General features: G+C 49.0%; 3 protein-coding genes across 4 annotated transcripts; 2 read left to right on the top strand and 1 right to left on the bottom strand.

Annotated features, from left to right (window-relative positions):
• The first annotated feature begins 312 nt into the window (after positions 1–312).
• CENATAC (centrosomal AT-AC splicing factor) lies at positions 313–7,749 on the top strand. 2 transcript variants are annotated; one of them, XM_038535962.1, is made up of 11 exons: positions 317–523; positions 651–814; positions 1,233–1,331; positions 4,196–4,262; positions 4,337–4,399; positions 4,718–4,782; positions 4,961–5,066; positions 5,923–5,953; positions 7,093–7,182; positions 7,255–7,387; positions 7,481–7,749. In XM_038535962.1, the coding sequence occupies exons 1-11, from the start codon at positions 404–406 to the stop codon at positions 7,551–7,553; spliced, it is 1,011 nt and encodes a 336-aa protein (XP_038391890.1). In that variant the 5' UTR covers positions 317–403; the 3' UTR covers positions 7,554–7,749. The 2 variants fall into 2 exon arrangements, with proteins under 2 accessions (XP_038391891.1, XP_038391890.1); XM_038535963.1 differs by lacking the exons at positions 5,923–5,953; positions 7,093–7,182; positions 7,255–7,387; positions 7,481–7,749 and adding an exon at positions 5,344–5,916 and having other exon boundaries at positions 313–523.
• On the bottom strand, positions 7,655–10,221 carry RPS25 (ribosomal protein S25). The gene is made up of 5 exons (XM_038535964.1): positions 10,065–10,221; positions 9,757–9,852; positions 9,045–9,228; positions 7,794–7,893; positions 7,655–7,701 (listed from the first exon to the last, which is right to left on the bottom strand). Exons 1-4 carry the CDS (start codon positions 10,065–10,067, stop codon positions 7,799–7,801), a joined length of 378 nt encoding a protein of 125 aa, XP_038391892.1. The 5' UTR covers positions 10,068–10,221; the 3' UTR covers positions 7,655–7,701; positions 7,794–7,798.
• Positions 10,222–10,578: 357 nt separating this feature from the next.
• On the top strand, positions 10,579–13,419 carry TRAPPC4 (trafficking protein particle complex 4). Its single transcript, XM_038535961.1, has 5 exons — positions 10,579–10,753; positions 10,972–11,146; positions 11,928–12,031; positions 12,666–12,792; positions 13,072–13,419. Exons 1-5 carry the CDS (start codon positions 10,579–10,581, stop codon positions 13,148–13,150), a joined length of 660 nt encoding a protein of 219 aa, XP_038391889.1. The 3' UTR covers positions 13,151–13,419.
• The last annotated feature ends 145 nt before the right edge of the window (positions 13,420–13,564 follow it).

Below are 13,564 nucleotides of genomic sequence, written 5' to 3'. Positions count from 1 at the left end.
GTGATTAGGTCTTAGATTAGGGCCGCCTCCACCATGCGTTCCTTAGGCGGGCTGGTACTGAGGCCCACTGGGGGCGCTGCCTCCGATGCTTAACTCCCGTGCAACCTTCCACAGTTACTTCCTCTCCACGCCTCAGTCTTCCCATCTGTAAAATGCCTGTAAGAATAGAACGGCACGTAGCGCTGTTGTGAGGACTGAGGTAGTTAATGGGAAGCTGGGAGGACACACAGGGAGCACCCTATCGTACTAGTTACTCGCGCAGCCGCAGAAGGGGCTGCAGTGGCGCCGGCCCGCCGCTGGGGGCCGCGGGGACCGCTGGGTACGCCCCGCCCCCGAGGGGGTCAGGGGTCGCCGGGTGGAGGGAGACCAGCTACGCGTCGCGGGTACAGCGGCTCCTGGGCCCATGGCGCCGGCGCAGCGATGCCCGCTGTGCCGCCAGACCTTCTTCTGTGGTCGCGGACACGTCTACAGTCGCAAGCACCAGCGGCAGCTGAAGGCGGCTTTGGAGCGGCTCCTGCCCCAGGTGCGGACGGGAGGCGGGAGGGGGCTGCGGACCGCCTGGGGTGGGGGATGCGGGCGGTGCAGGGAGGGCGCGAGGGGGGAGACGTGGGGGCTCCACTGGGGGCCTTCTGGGCCTCTCTCCGCCGCAGGTGGAGGCCGCCCGCAAGGCCATCCGCGCCGCTCAGGTGGAGCGTTACGTGCCGGAGCACGAGCGGCGCTGCTGGTGCCTGTGCTGCGGCTGCGAGGTGCGGAAACACCTGAGCCACGGAAACCTGACCGTGCTGCACGGGGGGCTGCTGGAGCATCTGGCCAGGTGAGATCCGGCCGAGGAGCCTCATCCATCCAGCACATTCGCATACTGTCGTGTGTGGGGGGAGAGGGGGGTTAGGGGTGGATGAGAGGAAGAACGCTTTTGTAGTTCGGGTGGATCGAGTCACCTTATTGGCGTTGCATCCTTGAGCGGTGGAGGGTTTATGGCTGCCATGGTCCCAGTGGAAATGGTGGGGAAGCCAGATGGGCAGCTGGTTCAGGGTTACCTCCCATCATCTCCTTTCAGATTCTCACATTTTTACTGGAAGAGGGAGACTGGACATCTGGAAGAGACTAGTAACATTGTCCTATCAGCCTAGCCCAGAGGCAGAAACCAAGATGTCAGTGTGCACTACTTACCTAATGCCTAGGTATCAGTGACGTTCTGTAATCTGTCATTGAGATTATCCGTTCATTTGCAGCCCAGAGCACAAGAAAGCAACCAACAGATTCTGGTGGGAGAACAAGGCAGAGTTCCAATTGAAAGAGAAGTTTCTGATCTCCCCCCAGGACTATGCACGGTAAATCACTGATTATGAAAGATGAGATAACAGAATAGGGCTTCTCTAGATCTTTGTCAGGTGCTGGAGCTTTCTCTATTAATTGGAAATTTCAGTAGGGACTTTGTAAGTATCTGTTGTCTTCATAGCACTCATTCCTAGGCATGATACTGGACACAAAAGAAGCATGACAGAGTCTTTGAAAGGTTTATATCTAGTTGGGGATAGGATTTATGATACACTTAGCAAATAGAGAACAGTATATAATAAAAGTATTTTTTTGAGAGAGAGAGCACACAGAGGAGAGGGAGAAGCAGACTCCCCACTGAGAAGAGAGACACACACCACCACCACCACCACCACCGTGGGGCTTCTCAGGACTCTGAGATCATGACCTGAGCTGAAGGCAGACACTTAACCGACTGAGCCACCCAGATGTCCCTAAAGTTAACTATTATTTAAATGTGTAGTACAGGGATCCCTGGGTGGCGCAGCGGTTTGGCGCCTGCCTTTGGCCCAGGGCGCGATCCTGGGGACCCGGGATCGAATCCCACGTCGGGCTCCCGGTGCATGGAGCCTGCTTCTCCTTCTGCCTATGTCTCTGCCTCTCTCTCTCTCTCTCTGTGTGACTATCATAAATAAATAAAAAAAATAAAAATAAAATAAATGTGTAGTACACAGAATTGTTAAGGTCCTTTAGCTTTTATAGTGTATAAGCAACTGGTACCCACCCAGCGCTCACTTGAATAATCTTAGACTCTGTTTTAACTGGCCTCTAGAGGACCCTGAGAAACTGGAGTGCAATAAGCTGGTCAGCACAGAGTGGGTATGAGTGCTGACTGCTTCAGGAAAAGGACAAAGCCTCATACTACCTTTTTTTTTTTTTTTTTTTTTTAAAGATTTTATTTATTCATGAGAGGGAGAAACAGGCTCCCTATGGGGAGTCCAATGCACAACTCAATTACAGGACTGCAGGATCATGCCCTGAGCCAAAGGCAGATGCTCAACTACTGAGCTACCCAGACATCCCAGCCTCATTCTACTTTTATTGGGACAATACTGAGATTATAAGGAATTGAACCCAAGGGGATCTTGGAACCAAAGTTACAGAAAAACTCATGACATCTATTATTGTTTCCTACTCAGTGTGGAGAATAATGAGGGAATGGGGAGAAATACCTAAAACCTACCACCTTGCCTCCAAATTTGCGGTTCAGACTGGGCAGGAGATGGGGAATTGAGGCCACTCTGACCCAGCTCCAAATGGTGTTTGGTGGGAATAAAGGATAGTTGAGCAGAAAAAGTTGTAATTGAGAATTATGAGGATGGACTCTTTAAACGTATTAGTTTTGATTTTTGAACATTATACATTTCAAGCTCACATGCACAAGGCAAAGCCAAGCCTGACTGATTTATCAGTTGGTAAAGATAACACAAGCCATCCTTAGATTCAGACAGGTTATCGTTTTTACATAGAGTAAAGAAGCCCAAAGTGCCAGCTTTCCAGGTCCTTGTCCCACCCACCAAAGAGGACCACTCTGAAACAAAAATGGCTAGCTAATTGTCATGTGAGCTGTAGGACACTCTGCTGCTGGGAAGCCCAGTGTGGCTTGCAGCTCTAATCTGAGAGAGGTGGGGAGAAATCTGCAAGTGGGAGAGGGCCTCAAAGCAGCTCCTTTCAGGACTCCCATCCTGTGTTCCACGAGCATCACACAGGTTTTCAGCCAAGACTCTGATGCTGTGTTCTAGGCTTTGCCCGAATGGATAGGTGCAAGGCTGCCAGGGTAGTGGTAGAGCCATTCCCCCACAGAGATGTTTTACGTATTGAGATCAGGCCAGAAAGCAAATCCTAAAATTGATTCCAAACAAGAACAAATTGTCGTAGCTATATATCAAATTGAAAACAATCACAAAAGAATAAGAATTCAAGTAACTTGAACACAAAATTCTGACTGTATATCCTTATATTTTCCAAGGTCTAAAGAGCTACAAAGAAGTCCTGAGCTTTGCTTAGTAGTTTTGTTGGTAGTGGTATTGCTTGTATTGGTATTTTTCTGGTACCTTTCTGTGTGTATTGCAAGGTAAAACAACTGTAGTTATATATTGGTGTTGTCCCATATATGGGACAAGTTAGACATCAAAAGAGATGAATTGATTTTAAGTGTGGTAACGTTTTATAGGCTCTTCCTGTTCTTAGGTGCATGTCGAAGTATTCAGAGTTAAGTTTCATGATGTTCTAAAGCTCATTTTTGATTTGGCAAAAGGGAAATGTATATATAGAAGAGAAGCAGAGCCAGTAATGCAAAACGTTGACAGTGAATCTGGGTAAAAGGTACAGGGGTGTTCATTGTTCTATTTTGTTTCTGTAATTTTGAAATTGTCTAAAATTTGAAGGAAAAGAAATGATCTACAGAGGATCTTTTTATAACTGGTGTTCTTGGGATCCCTGGGTGGCGCAGCGGTTTAGCGCCTGCCTTTGGCCCAGGGCACGATCCTGGAGACCCGGGATCGAATCCCACGTCGGGCTCCCGGTGCATGGAGCCTGCTTCTCCCTCTGCCTGTGTCTCTGCCTCTCCCTCTCTGTGTGTGTGTGACTATCATAAATAAATAAAAATAAAAAAAAAAAAAAAAAACTGGTGTTCTTGGCTGACTAGTCCTTTTCCTTTTTCTTATTTATCTTAAAGATTGTGTTCAGTTGAGAGAGGGAGAGAGCGAGAGAGCACAAGCAGGGGGAACAGCAGAGGGAGAAGTAAGCAGGCTCCCCACTGAACAGGGTGCCCAACATGAGGCTCAATCCCAGGACCTGGGGATCATGACCTGAACCGAAGGCAGATACTTAACTGACTGAGCCACCTAGGCACCCCTCCCCACCTTTTTCTTTTTAGATTCAAGAAATCCATGGTGAAAGGTTTGGATACCTATGAGGAAAAAGAGGATGAGGTGATCAAAGAGGTAAGTTAAAGAAAGGTCTCTGAAGGACCCAGCCCCATGATCCTGTACCTAGCTAAACAGCCTCTCCCCCGCAGATGGCAGCTCAGATTCGAGAGGTGGAACACAGCCGGCAGGAGCTGGTTCAGTCTGTCTTAGAGGTTGGTGTCCCTCGGAGCCGCCAGAGCAGTATCCAAATGCATTTGATCCCTGGTTTTCCCAGGTCCAGCATTTCACCTACCAGGTCTTCTACAACTCATGGACTCCATGCTTCATCTGCTCCGCTTGATTTCCCTTACCTGTCCGCCAGGGGGCAGGCCTTGTCAGTGGAGATGTGGGCAGAGTTAGGAGGGAGGGAAGTTTGCAAGATGGGCAGTACCCTCCATATGCCAGTTTGTTTCCTACTGGAGGGTGGGAGCAAGGCCTAGACTGACACTTAAGGATCCGAGACACATTTATTTTTCCTGAATCAAACTCAGCCTCAGGCAGTGCCAGACCCAGAAGAAGGCTCTTCAGCACTGGGAAGCTGGAAAGGGACCAACAGGTAAAATTGCTAAGGAATCTTATTGGGAGTGTGACCTCTGTTAGAACATTCTGTAACTTTTTGGCTGGAAGATGGGGAATCTGGGTGAAAGGTACATGGGTGTTCCCATTCTGCTATCCTCCAGGGGTTGTGGCTCAAGGACCTCTCTGCCAGCCTGGCTCCTGTTTGTCTTTTTTAGTCTAGTGGCCTCCACCTCACTGCAGCCCTCCTACTTGGACCTGCCACCCACCCCAGAGCTTGATTGGATGGAGACAGGACAACCTTTGACATTCATTGGCCATCAGGTACAATGGATAAGCTGGCCCGGAAGGCCAGTGCCCCCACAATTCCCAGGACACCCATCTCTCTTGGGTTTTGTACCTTTTCTGGCCATTCCCATCTCCCTAGCTATGCCTTTCCTTGGTGTGTTCAGACCTCTTTCCTCACCCACCAGTGATTTCATCTGCACCTGTTGCCCCCTCTGCCACTGAATGCCAACTCCTATAGCTCATCCTCTGCAAAACCCCCAGCTCAATTTAGGACATTTAGGCACATGAATCTAACTTACCCTACCATCCCTAGATTTCCAGAACTGTAGAGTTATTGTCTCCTCTTTCATCTCTTACATCCTCTGTGAGTAGACCTAGTTTACTTGCTGGCTGTAAGATGGCCTCTGTTACGTTTTGGATGTTTCTGTTCCCCCTGCATTCCTGTCCTAAACAGAAAGCCACTGCCTCACCTGCTGTCTTGTACACGTGCATCTTCTGATTTTTTGCATGTGTCATTGCTATGGCATTAAATATTATGTCTACCTTCCTTCAGCCTGCCTCAAAGATCACCTTTTCATGGAAGGCTTATGTGAACAGGTCGCCTGTTACAAATGTATGTGGGACCACGTAAAAAAACTGTCAATGTAATCTGTGTTAATTTCTGCTTAAGTCTCTTCCCCCTTGGTACATACTGCCCTGTGTAGAAAGGGTTTTGCTTATGATGCAACTAGTAGGCACTCAGTATTTTAAGATTTAATGCCAACCAGGGCATAGAACTAGCACTGTGGTACTTCTATACCCCCTCCTGTGGCTTGCCCTTTTTCTAGCTAGGAATATCCCATCCTGCCCTCAGTTTCTTATCTGGGATTTTCCTCCCCATTTCCGACTATAGGATACACCAGGAATTGGTAACATCCACTCAGGTAAGAACCAGGGCAGTGTTTCTCAGATGGTAAGAGGCAATTACTTTATTTTTTTTTAAGTTTCTTATTTTAGGGGTGCTTGGGTGGCACAGTCAGTTCAGCATCCCAACTCTTGGTTTTGGCTCGGGTATGATCTTGGGGTCTTGAGATCAAGCCCACACTCAGCACAGTCTTAAGATTCTCTCTCCTTCTCCCCACCACCCTTGTGCTCTCACTGAAAATTTTTTAAAAGAAGATGGGTGTCAAACCAACTGCCACCCAGGCACCCCAATTACTTTTTTAAAGAATACAGTTAAGATAAAGTGCTATCTGATATAAGGCCTTGTATCTTTAATATATGAAGAATTATCAAAACTCAGAGGGATGTAAAAAGATGTTCATCACGGTGACTAAAATGAAACGCTATGTGTGTGAAAAAACATTCCTAAACTGCCGGTGGCAATGTTAAAATGGCATAACCAATTGGGGAAACAGTTCAAGGATTTAAGTTAAACATACACCCACCATCATGATCCAGACATTGCAGGAGAAAAAGCAAATATGTCTGCACAAAGTCTTGCACACCAGATGGTCACAGCTCTAGTTGCAGTACCCCAAAACTGAAACTGAAAACAATCCAAACGTGCCTCAACAAAGGAACAGAGTAGCACTCAACAAAGTATTGTTAAGTGCAGCACAGATAAATCTTAAAATAACTATTAGAAACCAGACGGAAAAAAGGCACATACCAGCAAATGCAAACTAGAGTTAATGGGCACACAGCCATGGTTGCCTGGGGCTGGGAAGAGGTACAGAAAGATGCAGAAGTACTTTATAAAGGGGAGGAGGATACACAACGGTGACATCTGGTATCGTGTGACCCATTTACTCAAAGCTTTTTTCAGATTGTATACTGTCAATGTGTGCCGCTGTAGGTCAGTCATGCCTCAACAAAACTGTAAAGTGTCAGTACAGCATATCACGTGTAAGGTATGTTGCTTTACATTAGCCCAAGCCCCTCAACTTCCCATGGTTCAGAGTTCCTCAGTTTTGCTTTTTAACATTTCAGGTGGCAATTGGTAAGAGCTTATAGCTAGGGCATGTTTCACGGTAGCCTGAAACTTAAATGCCTTCATTCCTGCTTAATGGGTCTTTTCCAGGTGCTACACCTCCCTGGATGGTCCAGGATGAAGAATACAGTTCTGTAAACCAACAAATAGGACCATCCTATGAAGAATTTCTTAAAGAAAGTGAGTAAGCCAATTCAAGAATGGGAATAAACTCTAATAGAAACAGTTCAAAAACTGTTTACTTCTTTGTAGAGGAAAAACAGAAATTGAAGAAACTCCCCCCAGACAGAGTTGGAGCCAACTTTGATCACAGCTCCAGCACCAGTGTAGGCTGGCTGCCCTCTTTTGGCCGGGTCTGGAATAATGGACGTCGCTGGCAATCCAGGTATAGGTTCAGTTCCAGGACCCCAACACCCCAACCCTAACACCCCCTTGGAGAGGTCAGCCTTCATCCTGCTAACCCTTCATTTCCTTTCAGACATCAATTCAAAACGGAAGCTGCAGCAAGGAACAAACAGTCATGTAAAGAAAAAAAGCCAATCATTTCCTGATATTTTCCAACCACCATTAAGGCACAAAGCCAAGTCAACAAACCCTACCTGCTTATTCTTCTCTGTAACTAGTTTTCTTAGGAAAGAGACATACCCACTTATTTCATTTAATAAAGTTTTATTTCCCAAAATGTACAGTTGGTGGGATCTGCAAAAAAACAAAAATAAAGAATCAGAATTATACAGCCTTATGTAAGATATGTATACTTTCTATGCCATGAGCCCCTGGGGTCTTGTTACCTTGTTCATGCATCTTCACCGGCAGCTGGGGCATCTCCACCCTTGGTGTTTCTGGTGTAAATTACTTGAGCTCTGTGCTTTGAAACCAGTTTAATAAGTCCTAGAAAGAAAAATAAGGATACATTTTTCACACAGTACTATGAAACACTCAATGTAAACACTAGGAATGCTGAATTTAAGCGTGAGAGTTTAATAAGAACACCCCTAAGGGCACCTGGGTGTAGCTCAGTGGTTGAACATCTGCCTTTGGCTCACAGCATGATCCTGGGGGCCTGGGATCGGAGTCCCTCATCAGGCTCCTTGCAGGGAAGCCTGCTTCTCCCTCTGCTTTCCTTCTGTCTCTCATGAATAAATCTTTAAAAAAACAAAACAAAACTGGGCAGCCCCGGTGGCTTAGTGTGTTCAGCACCGCCTTCAGTCCAGGACGTGATCCTGGAGAGCCGGGATCGAGTCCCGTATCAGGCTCCCTGCATGGAGCCTGCTTCTCCCTCTGCCCATGTCTGTCTCTCAAATAAATAAAAACCTTAAAAAAAAAAAAAATCCCAACATTTCTTGGTGGTAATCTAATTTTATCTATTCTAAATGAGGGGCCTATGACTTGCTATTGGGATGGTTACCCTAAGCACTTAAATAATTTACTTAGAGCAAGCGTGTGCACATGCATAAGCAGGGGGAACAGGAGAGAGAGAAGCAGGCTCCCTGCTTAGTAGAGAGCCCAATGTGGGCCTCATCCCCAGGTCCCTGGAATAATGACCCCAGCTAAAGGCAGACCCTTAAGCTACTGAGCCATCCAGGCACCCCGCCCTCATAACACTTAAAAAAACACTACTTCCATATTAGACATTAGATGGCTTAAAATATTTATACTCCTTTACACTAATGTGGATGAAATTAATTAGATCCAACACCCAATTTTTAAAAATAAAGTAAAAAATGTTTTACTATCAAAGCTTTTGGTAGTTCCATAGTATTTCAACATCATTGGGATTCTTCTGTAATATTTAAGGTGAATTTACTTGAAAACAGGGATCCTGAGGCTTCCACCAATATGACATAGGGGTCCATGGGACAAATCTGGCCAAGGGCCCTGCTTCGGGGTCTACCCAAGGGGAAACATGTGGGTTAGAGTATTACATCCAGTGGTGAGCCTGTGCCCATTTACTCAATTCCAGTAAAGACAGTTTAGGGTGGCTAACACCGTCATGCCAATTTAACGTGTAAAAGCCCATCAGTACAACACACCCCTCTCACCTTTACTGAGGAGCTCCTGAAGGGCTGCCCTGGCCAGAGAACCTCGAATCTTCAGTCTCTCAGAGACAACAGCTGGAGTTATAAGCTTATAGTTGGGAACCTCCTTACAGAGTTTGTCATATGTCGCTTTGTCAAACAACACCAGATTATTGAGCTTGTCTCGAACTTTGCCTTTGGACCACTTCTGCTCACGAAAAGAAAAAAAGAGGGAGTCGTTGCTCCTGGAAGAGATCACGCTTTCCGTCCCCAGACCACCTGTGTCAGGGAACTCGTTCCCCTGGCCTTAGTACTACAGCGCAAGGGTTCCTTGGCCTGCAAAAACCCACGAAATTCAGAATTTACAGAGACTTTACGAACTAAGATTCAAACCACCAAGACACAAAAGGGACCCTCGCTACCGTTAACGGCATCAAAAACGCGTTAGACTAAAGAAAAAAAGGCTGTGAGAGTTTCGGATACAGGCGGGGCCCCACGATACTGTTAAAATCTCGTGCTAGGCATCAGGATACTTTGCACGCTCCCGTTTAACTTCTACGTACTGCGCAGCACCCCAGTGCTCAGAACAGAACGGTGAGGAGCGTACAAGCCCTAACGCTCGGACTCTAGACCCCACACTCCTAAGAGCAGTTGCCCCGAACGTGACGTACTAGCGCAGCCACATGGATCCGGCGTCCCCAATCTCACCCACGCTTGGGGCGGGGGGCGCTCCTACCTTCTTTTTGGCCTTGCCTCCAGACTTGTTCACTGGGTCTTTGTCCTTCTTGGCCGACTTTCCGGCATCTTTCTTCTTCTTGTCGTCCTTGGGCGGCTGTAGAGGAAAAGGGAGAATGCAGCCAGATGACCCGGCGGCCCCACAGCGCCCCAGCCCCACCACCCGAGCACATGGGGGAAGCAATCCTCCCGCCCGCCTCAAGGAGCGCCCGGCGGGTCTGGGGCCCTCCGTCCGGTGCCGCCTCAGCCGCGCCCCAGCACCGCCCGGCCCCCTCAGAACCGCACGGCCTCCCACCCTCAAGAGCTCACCATAGCGAAGCTCGGCGAGCAACAGCCACCCCTGCACCTCACTAAGATGTCGGACAAAAAGGAAGCGCCGCTCCCGGACCGGCCCAGAAACCTCCACCCTCAGCGAGCACTTCCGGGGCAGGGGGCGGAGCCCGCGGAGGAAGGTCGGCGGCTGCGGCCCGCGCCGGGCGGGGAGTGGCCCCCCCGAGGGGCAGTGGTTCCCGAGCCGCGCACTCGAAGGCTGCTCGCGGCTTGTCGGGCTTTGCCGCTAGTTTTGAGGCAGCCACGTGGTGCCATTCCCTGACTCTGGAAACTAGTAAAGACATAGAAAACCACCCGTCAGGCCCCTCAAAGGCTCCCGGGGACCCCGCTAAGCGTGGTGCCTCAAGTGCGCAGGCGCCGCAGCGGCCCGCCCGGCGGGGAGGGGAGGGGAGGGCGGGGCGGGGCAGGGCCGGGGGCGGGGCCGCGGCTGCGGTTCCGGGGCGGGGCCGTCAGGAACCCGGCGGATCGCCGTCTCGGACCCGCGGCCGCAGCGATGGCGATCTTTAGTGTGTATGTGGTGAACAAAGCGGGCGGCCTGATCTACCAGCTGGACAGCTACGCGCCACGGGCCGAGGCTGAGAAGACTTTCAGTTACCCTCTTGATCTGCTGCTCAAGCTGCACGACGAGCGTGTGCTAGTTGCCTTCGGCCAGCGCGACGGCATCCGGGGTGGGCTAGGCTCGCGTCGGGTGGTGGGCGGGCCTGGTGTAGCGGGGTGGGCTGGGGGCTCCGCCGGGCGGGAAGCGGGGCGGGGAGAGGGGCCGAGGAGAGGGCCGCGGGGTGGACTGGAGCCTGAAGCCTCCGCCCGGCGGGGAGGGGGGCGGGGGTGAGACCGTCGGCGGAATGCCCACGCTGCCGCTTCACTGACCCCAGCCTCACCTCTGCAGTGGGCCACGCAGTGCTGGCCATCAATGGCGTGGACGTGAACGGCAAGTACACTGCCGATGGGAAAGAGGTGCTGGAGTACCTGGGCAATCCTGCCAACTACCCGGTGTCTATTCGATTCGGCCGACCCCGCCTCACCTCCAATGAGAAGCTTATGCTGGCCTCTATGTTCCACTCGTAAGTCCCCCAACCCTTCCTGGGGCCTGTGGGCCTGCACTTGGCCCTTAGGCCGGCTGCATCAGGGAAGTCTCCTGAGCAGCCCTGCTTACCTTTTTTGGGGCCCCCTTTTAAATCGTCAGTTCTTGCGAAAAGAAAAAGAACTAATCCAGGTTGGCTAGGTTTTAGGTAATTCTGGCAGTGGTGTGATCTTGCACAAGACTTCACTCCGCTTTAGTTTCTAAAGTAAGGTAGCTAAATTAAATGATCGTTAAGACCTTTTCCAACTCAATTATTTTTTTTTATTTTTTATTTAAGATTTAATTTTTTTATTTATTCATGAGAGACACAGAGAGAGAGGCAGAGGGAGAAGCAGGCTCCATGCAGGGAGCCGGATGCGGGACTCGATCCCGAGTCTCCAGGATCACACCCCGGGCTGCAGGCGGCACTAAACCGCTATGCCACTGGGGCTGCCCTTCCACCTCAATTATTATAGGAGATGTGCTGGGTAAATCCTAGTCGAGGGCTAAGTAACCATGGCACAAAATTCCAGTGATAATTTTACCCCAAATTTTCACATAAAATGTTTTACAGCAAAATACGAGTGTAAAATACATGCAGAGTTTAAATGGATTTTAAAGATATTTTGGTGCTGCTGCTAGGCAGTTAATACTGTCTCTTCTGACTTCTCAGGGTGTAATGTGAACTCAGCAGACAGGGTCATTTCAGTGGAAAAGTTTGAGAAGTGCTCCTCCCTTAAAGCAGTGGGGCACATTCCCAAACTTACCTCCTTTGCAAATAGGCTGTTCGCAATTGGTTCCCAGCTGTCTCCAGAACAGGGCAGCTCAGGCATTGAGATGCTGGAGACCGACACGTTCAAACTGCACTGCTTCCAGACACTGACAGGTAGGCGTCTCCAAATAGGCCAGAGGGATGCAGTGGGGCAAGTTGGGGGAAGGGATTGACCAAAGACGACTTTGGTAAGCAAGGGGGTGGTGGTTAGCTTTTCCTGGGACAATTGTACAGACACGTCAATTTGTTTTGTGAATCCAAAGCCAATATTTAACCTGATGCCAGTTTTGTCCACACCACCCAGAATGCTCAGCCCTGGTTATCCCGTGTGCAGATAAAATTCACCGTAATAGTTTCTCATGTTGCACACGTTTCAGAAGGTGTGTTTCAAAATGAAACTTGAATGCCAAATGGAAATGACCTTTGGATCATGTAATTGCTTCACTCCCTTAATGGAGATCATTGAAAACTGCCTCAGTCTGTCCCCTGCCAGGCACTTGCTGCCGAGGGACCACAAGACTAAGAATTAAGTGACAGAGCTAGATGTCAAAGTGTAGTCTCAGTTGGGTGATGTGATAGTCCCTTCTCTGCTCCAGTCTTATAGATTTCACAGTCTTGCCTTTCCTGCTTTATGGAGCAATAAAGACAAAATTAAAAATGGGCTTATGAAAATGCTCTACACACACACAGGGTGATGTTACTTGCCGCATTCTCTGCCCTATGGTGACCATTCTTGGCCCTTCTCCAGGGATCAAGTTTGTGGTGCTGGCAGATCCTAGGCAAGCGGGAATAGATTCTCTTCTCCGAAAGATTTATGAGATCTACTCAGACTTTGCCCTTAAGAATCCATTCTACTCCCTGGAAATGCCCATCAGGTAGGTGGTCCCCCTCCCCAGAGACTGGTCAAAGCATCCTTGCTCCTCCCTTTATGCTCTTCCTCAAGCTCATTTTTCAAAAGGATAAGAAGTGTTACTTTTAAATGAAACAGAAGTAAACTAGTTCTTTGATATTTTGAGAAGCCAAAGACTTTTCTTGGGGTTCATGTCCTTTTTCAAGCAAGAGTTTCCACTGGTTTCCCCTTGGCACCCAGAGTGGGGGAAAGAGTCTGAGACCTTACACTTCGTCCTTATTTGTGCCTCTTGGGTCTGGCCTAGGTGTGAGCTGTTTGACCAGAACCTAAAGTTAGCCCTGGAGGTGGCAGAGAAGGCTGGAACTTTTGGACCTGGATCATAGGCTGAGCCTGCAATGGATCCCCCACATTTTGAGAGATCCTTCAGCAGGTATCCTGCTGTTTCCACTCCGATGGAGATGCCCACAGCCTCGTTAGTGCCCTTGGAGATGGGAGGGTGCTGAGCCTGATGACGTGTACTGATCCCTGAGCCTTAATACATGCTCTGCCCTCCTGTATCTCTTGTGGGCCTACTTCCCAACTCTGTACAGGTTTATTTATGGAGGGAGTAGACCCATAAATGCTAAATAAATAAACATTCCTTTTACCTGTGTTTGCTATCCTAACTGATGGTTTAGGGGGAAAGGCTCCGGTGGGGAAACAGGAATGATAAGGGAATTCTGGGAAGATGAGATATGTTCTAGTAGAAAACAAGTAATTGTTCACTGAATAAATGAGCATGGGACTTTGCGTCGGGA

The sequence above is a fragment of the Canis lupus genome, chromosome 5 (assembly GCF_011100685.1).
Source record: "Canis lupus familiaris isolate Mischka breed German Shepherd chromosome 5, alternate assembly UU_Cfam_GSD_1.0, whole genome shotgun sequence".
Classification (NCBI taxonomy): Eukaryota; Metazoa; Chordata; class Mammalia; order Carnivora; family Canidae; genus Canis; species Canis lupus.
This window is presented reverse-complemented; position numbering and strand designations above follow the sequence as displayed.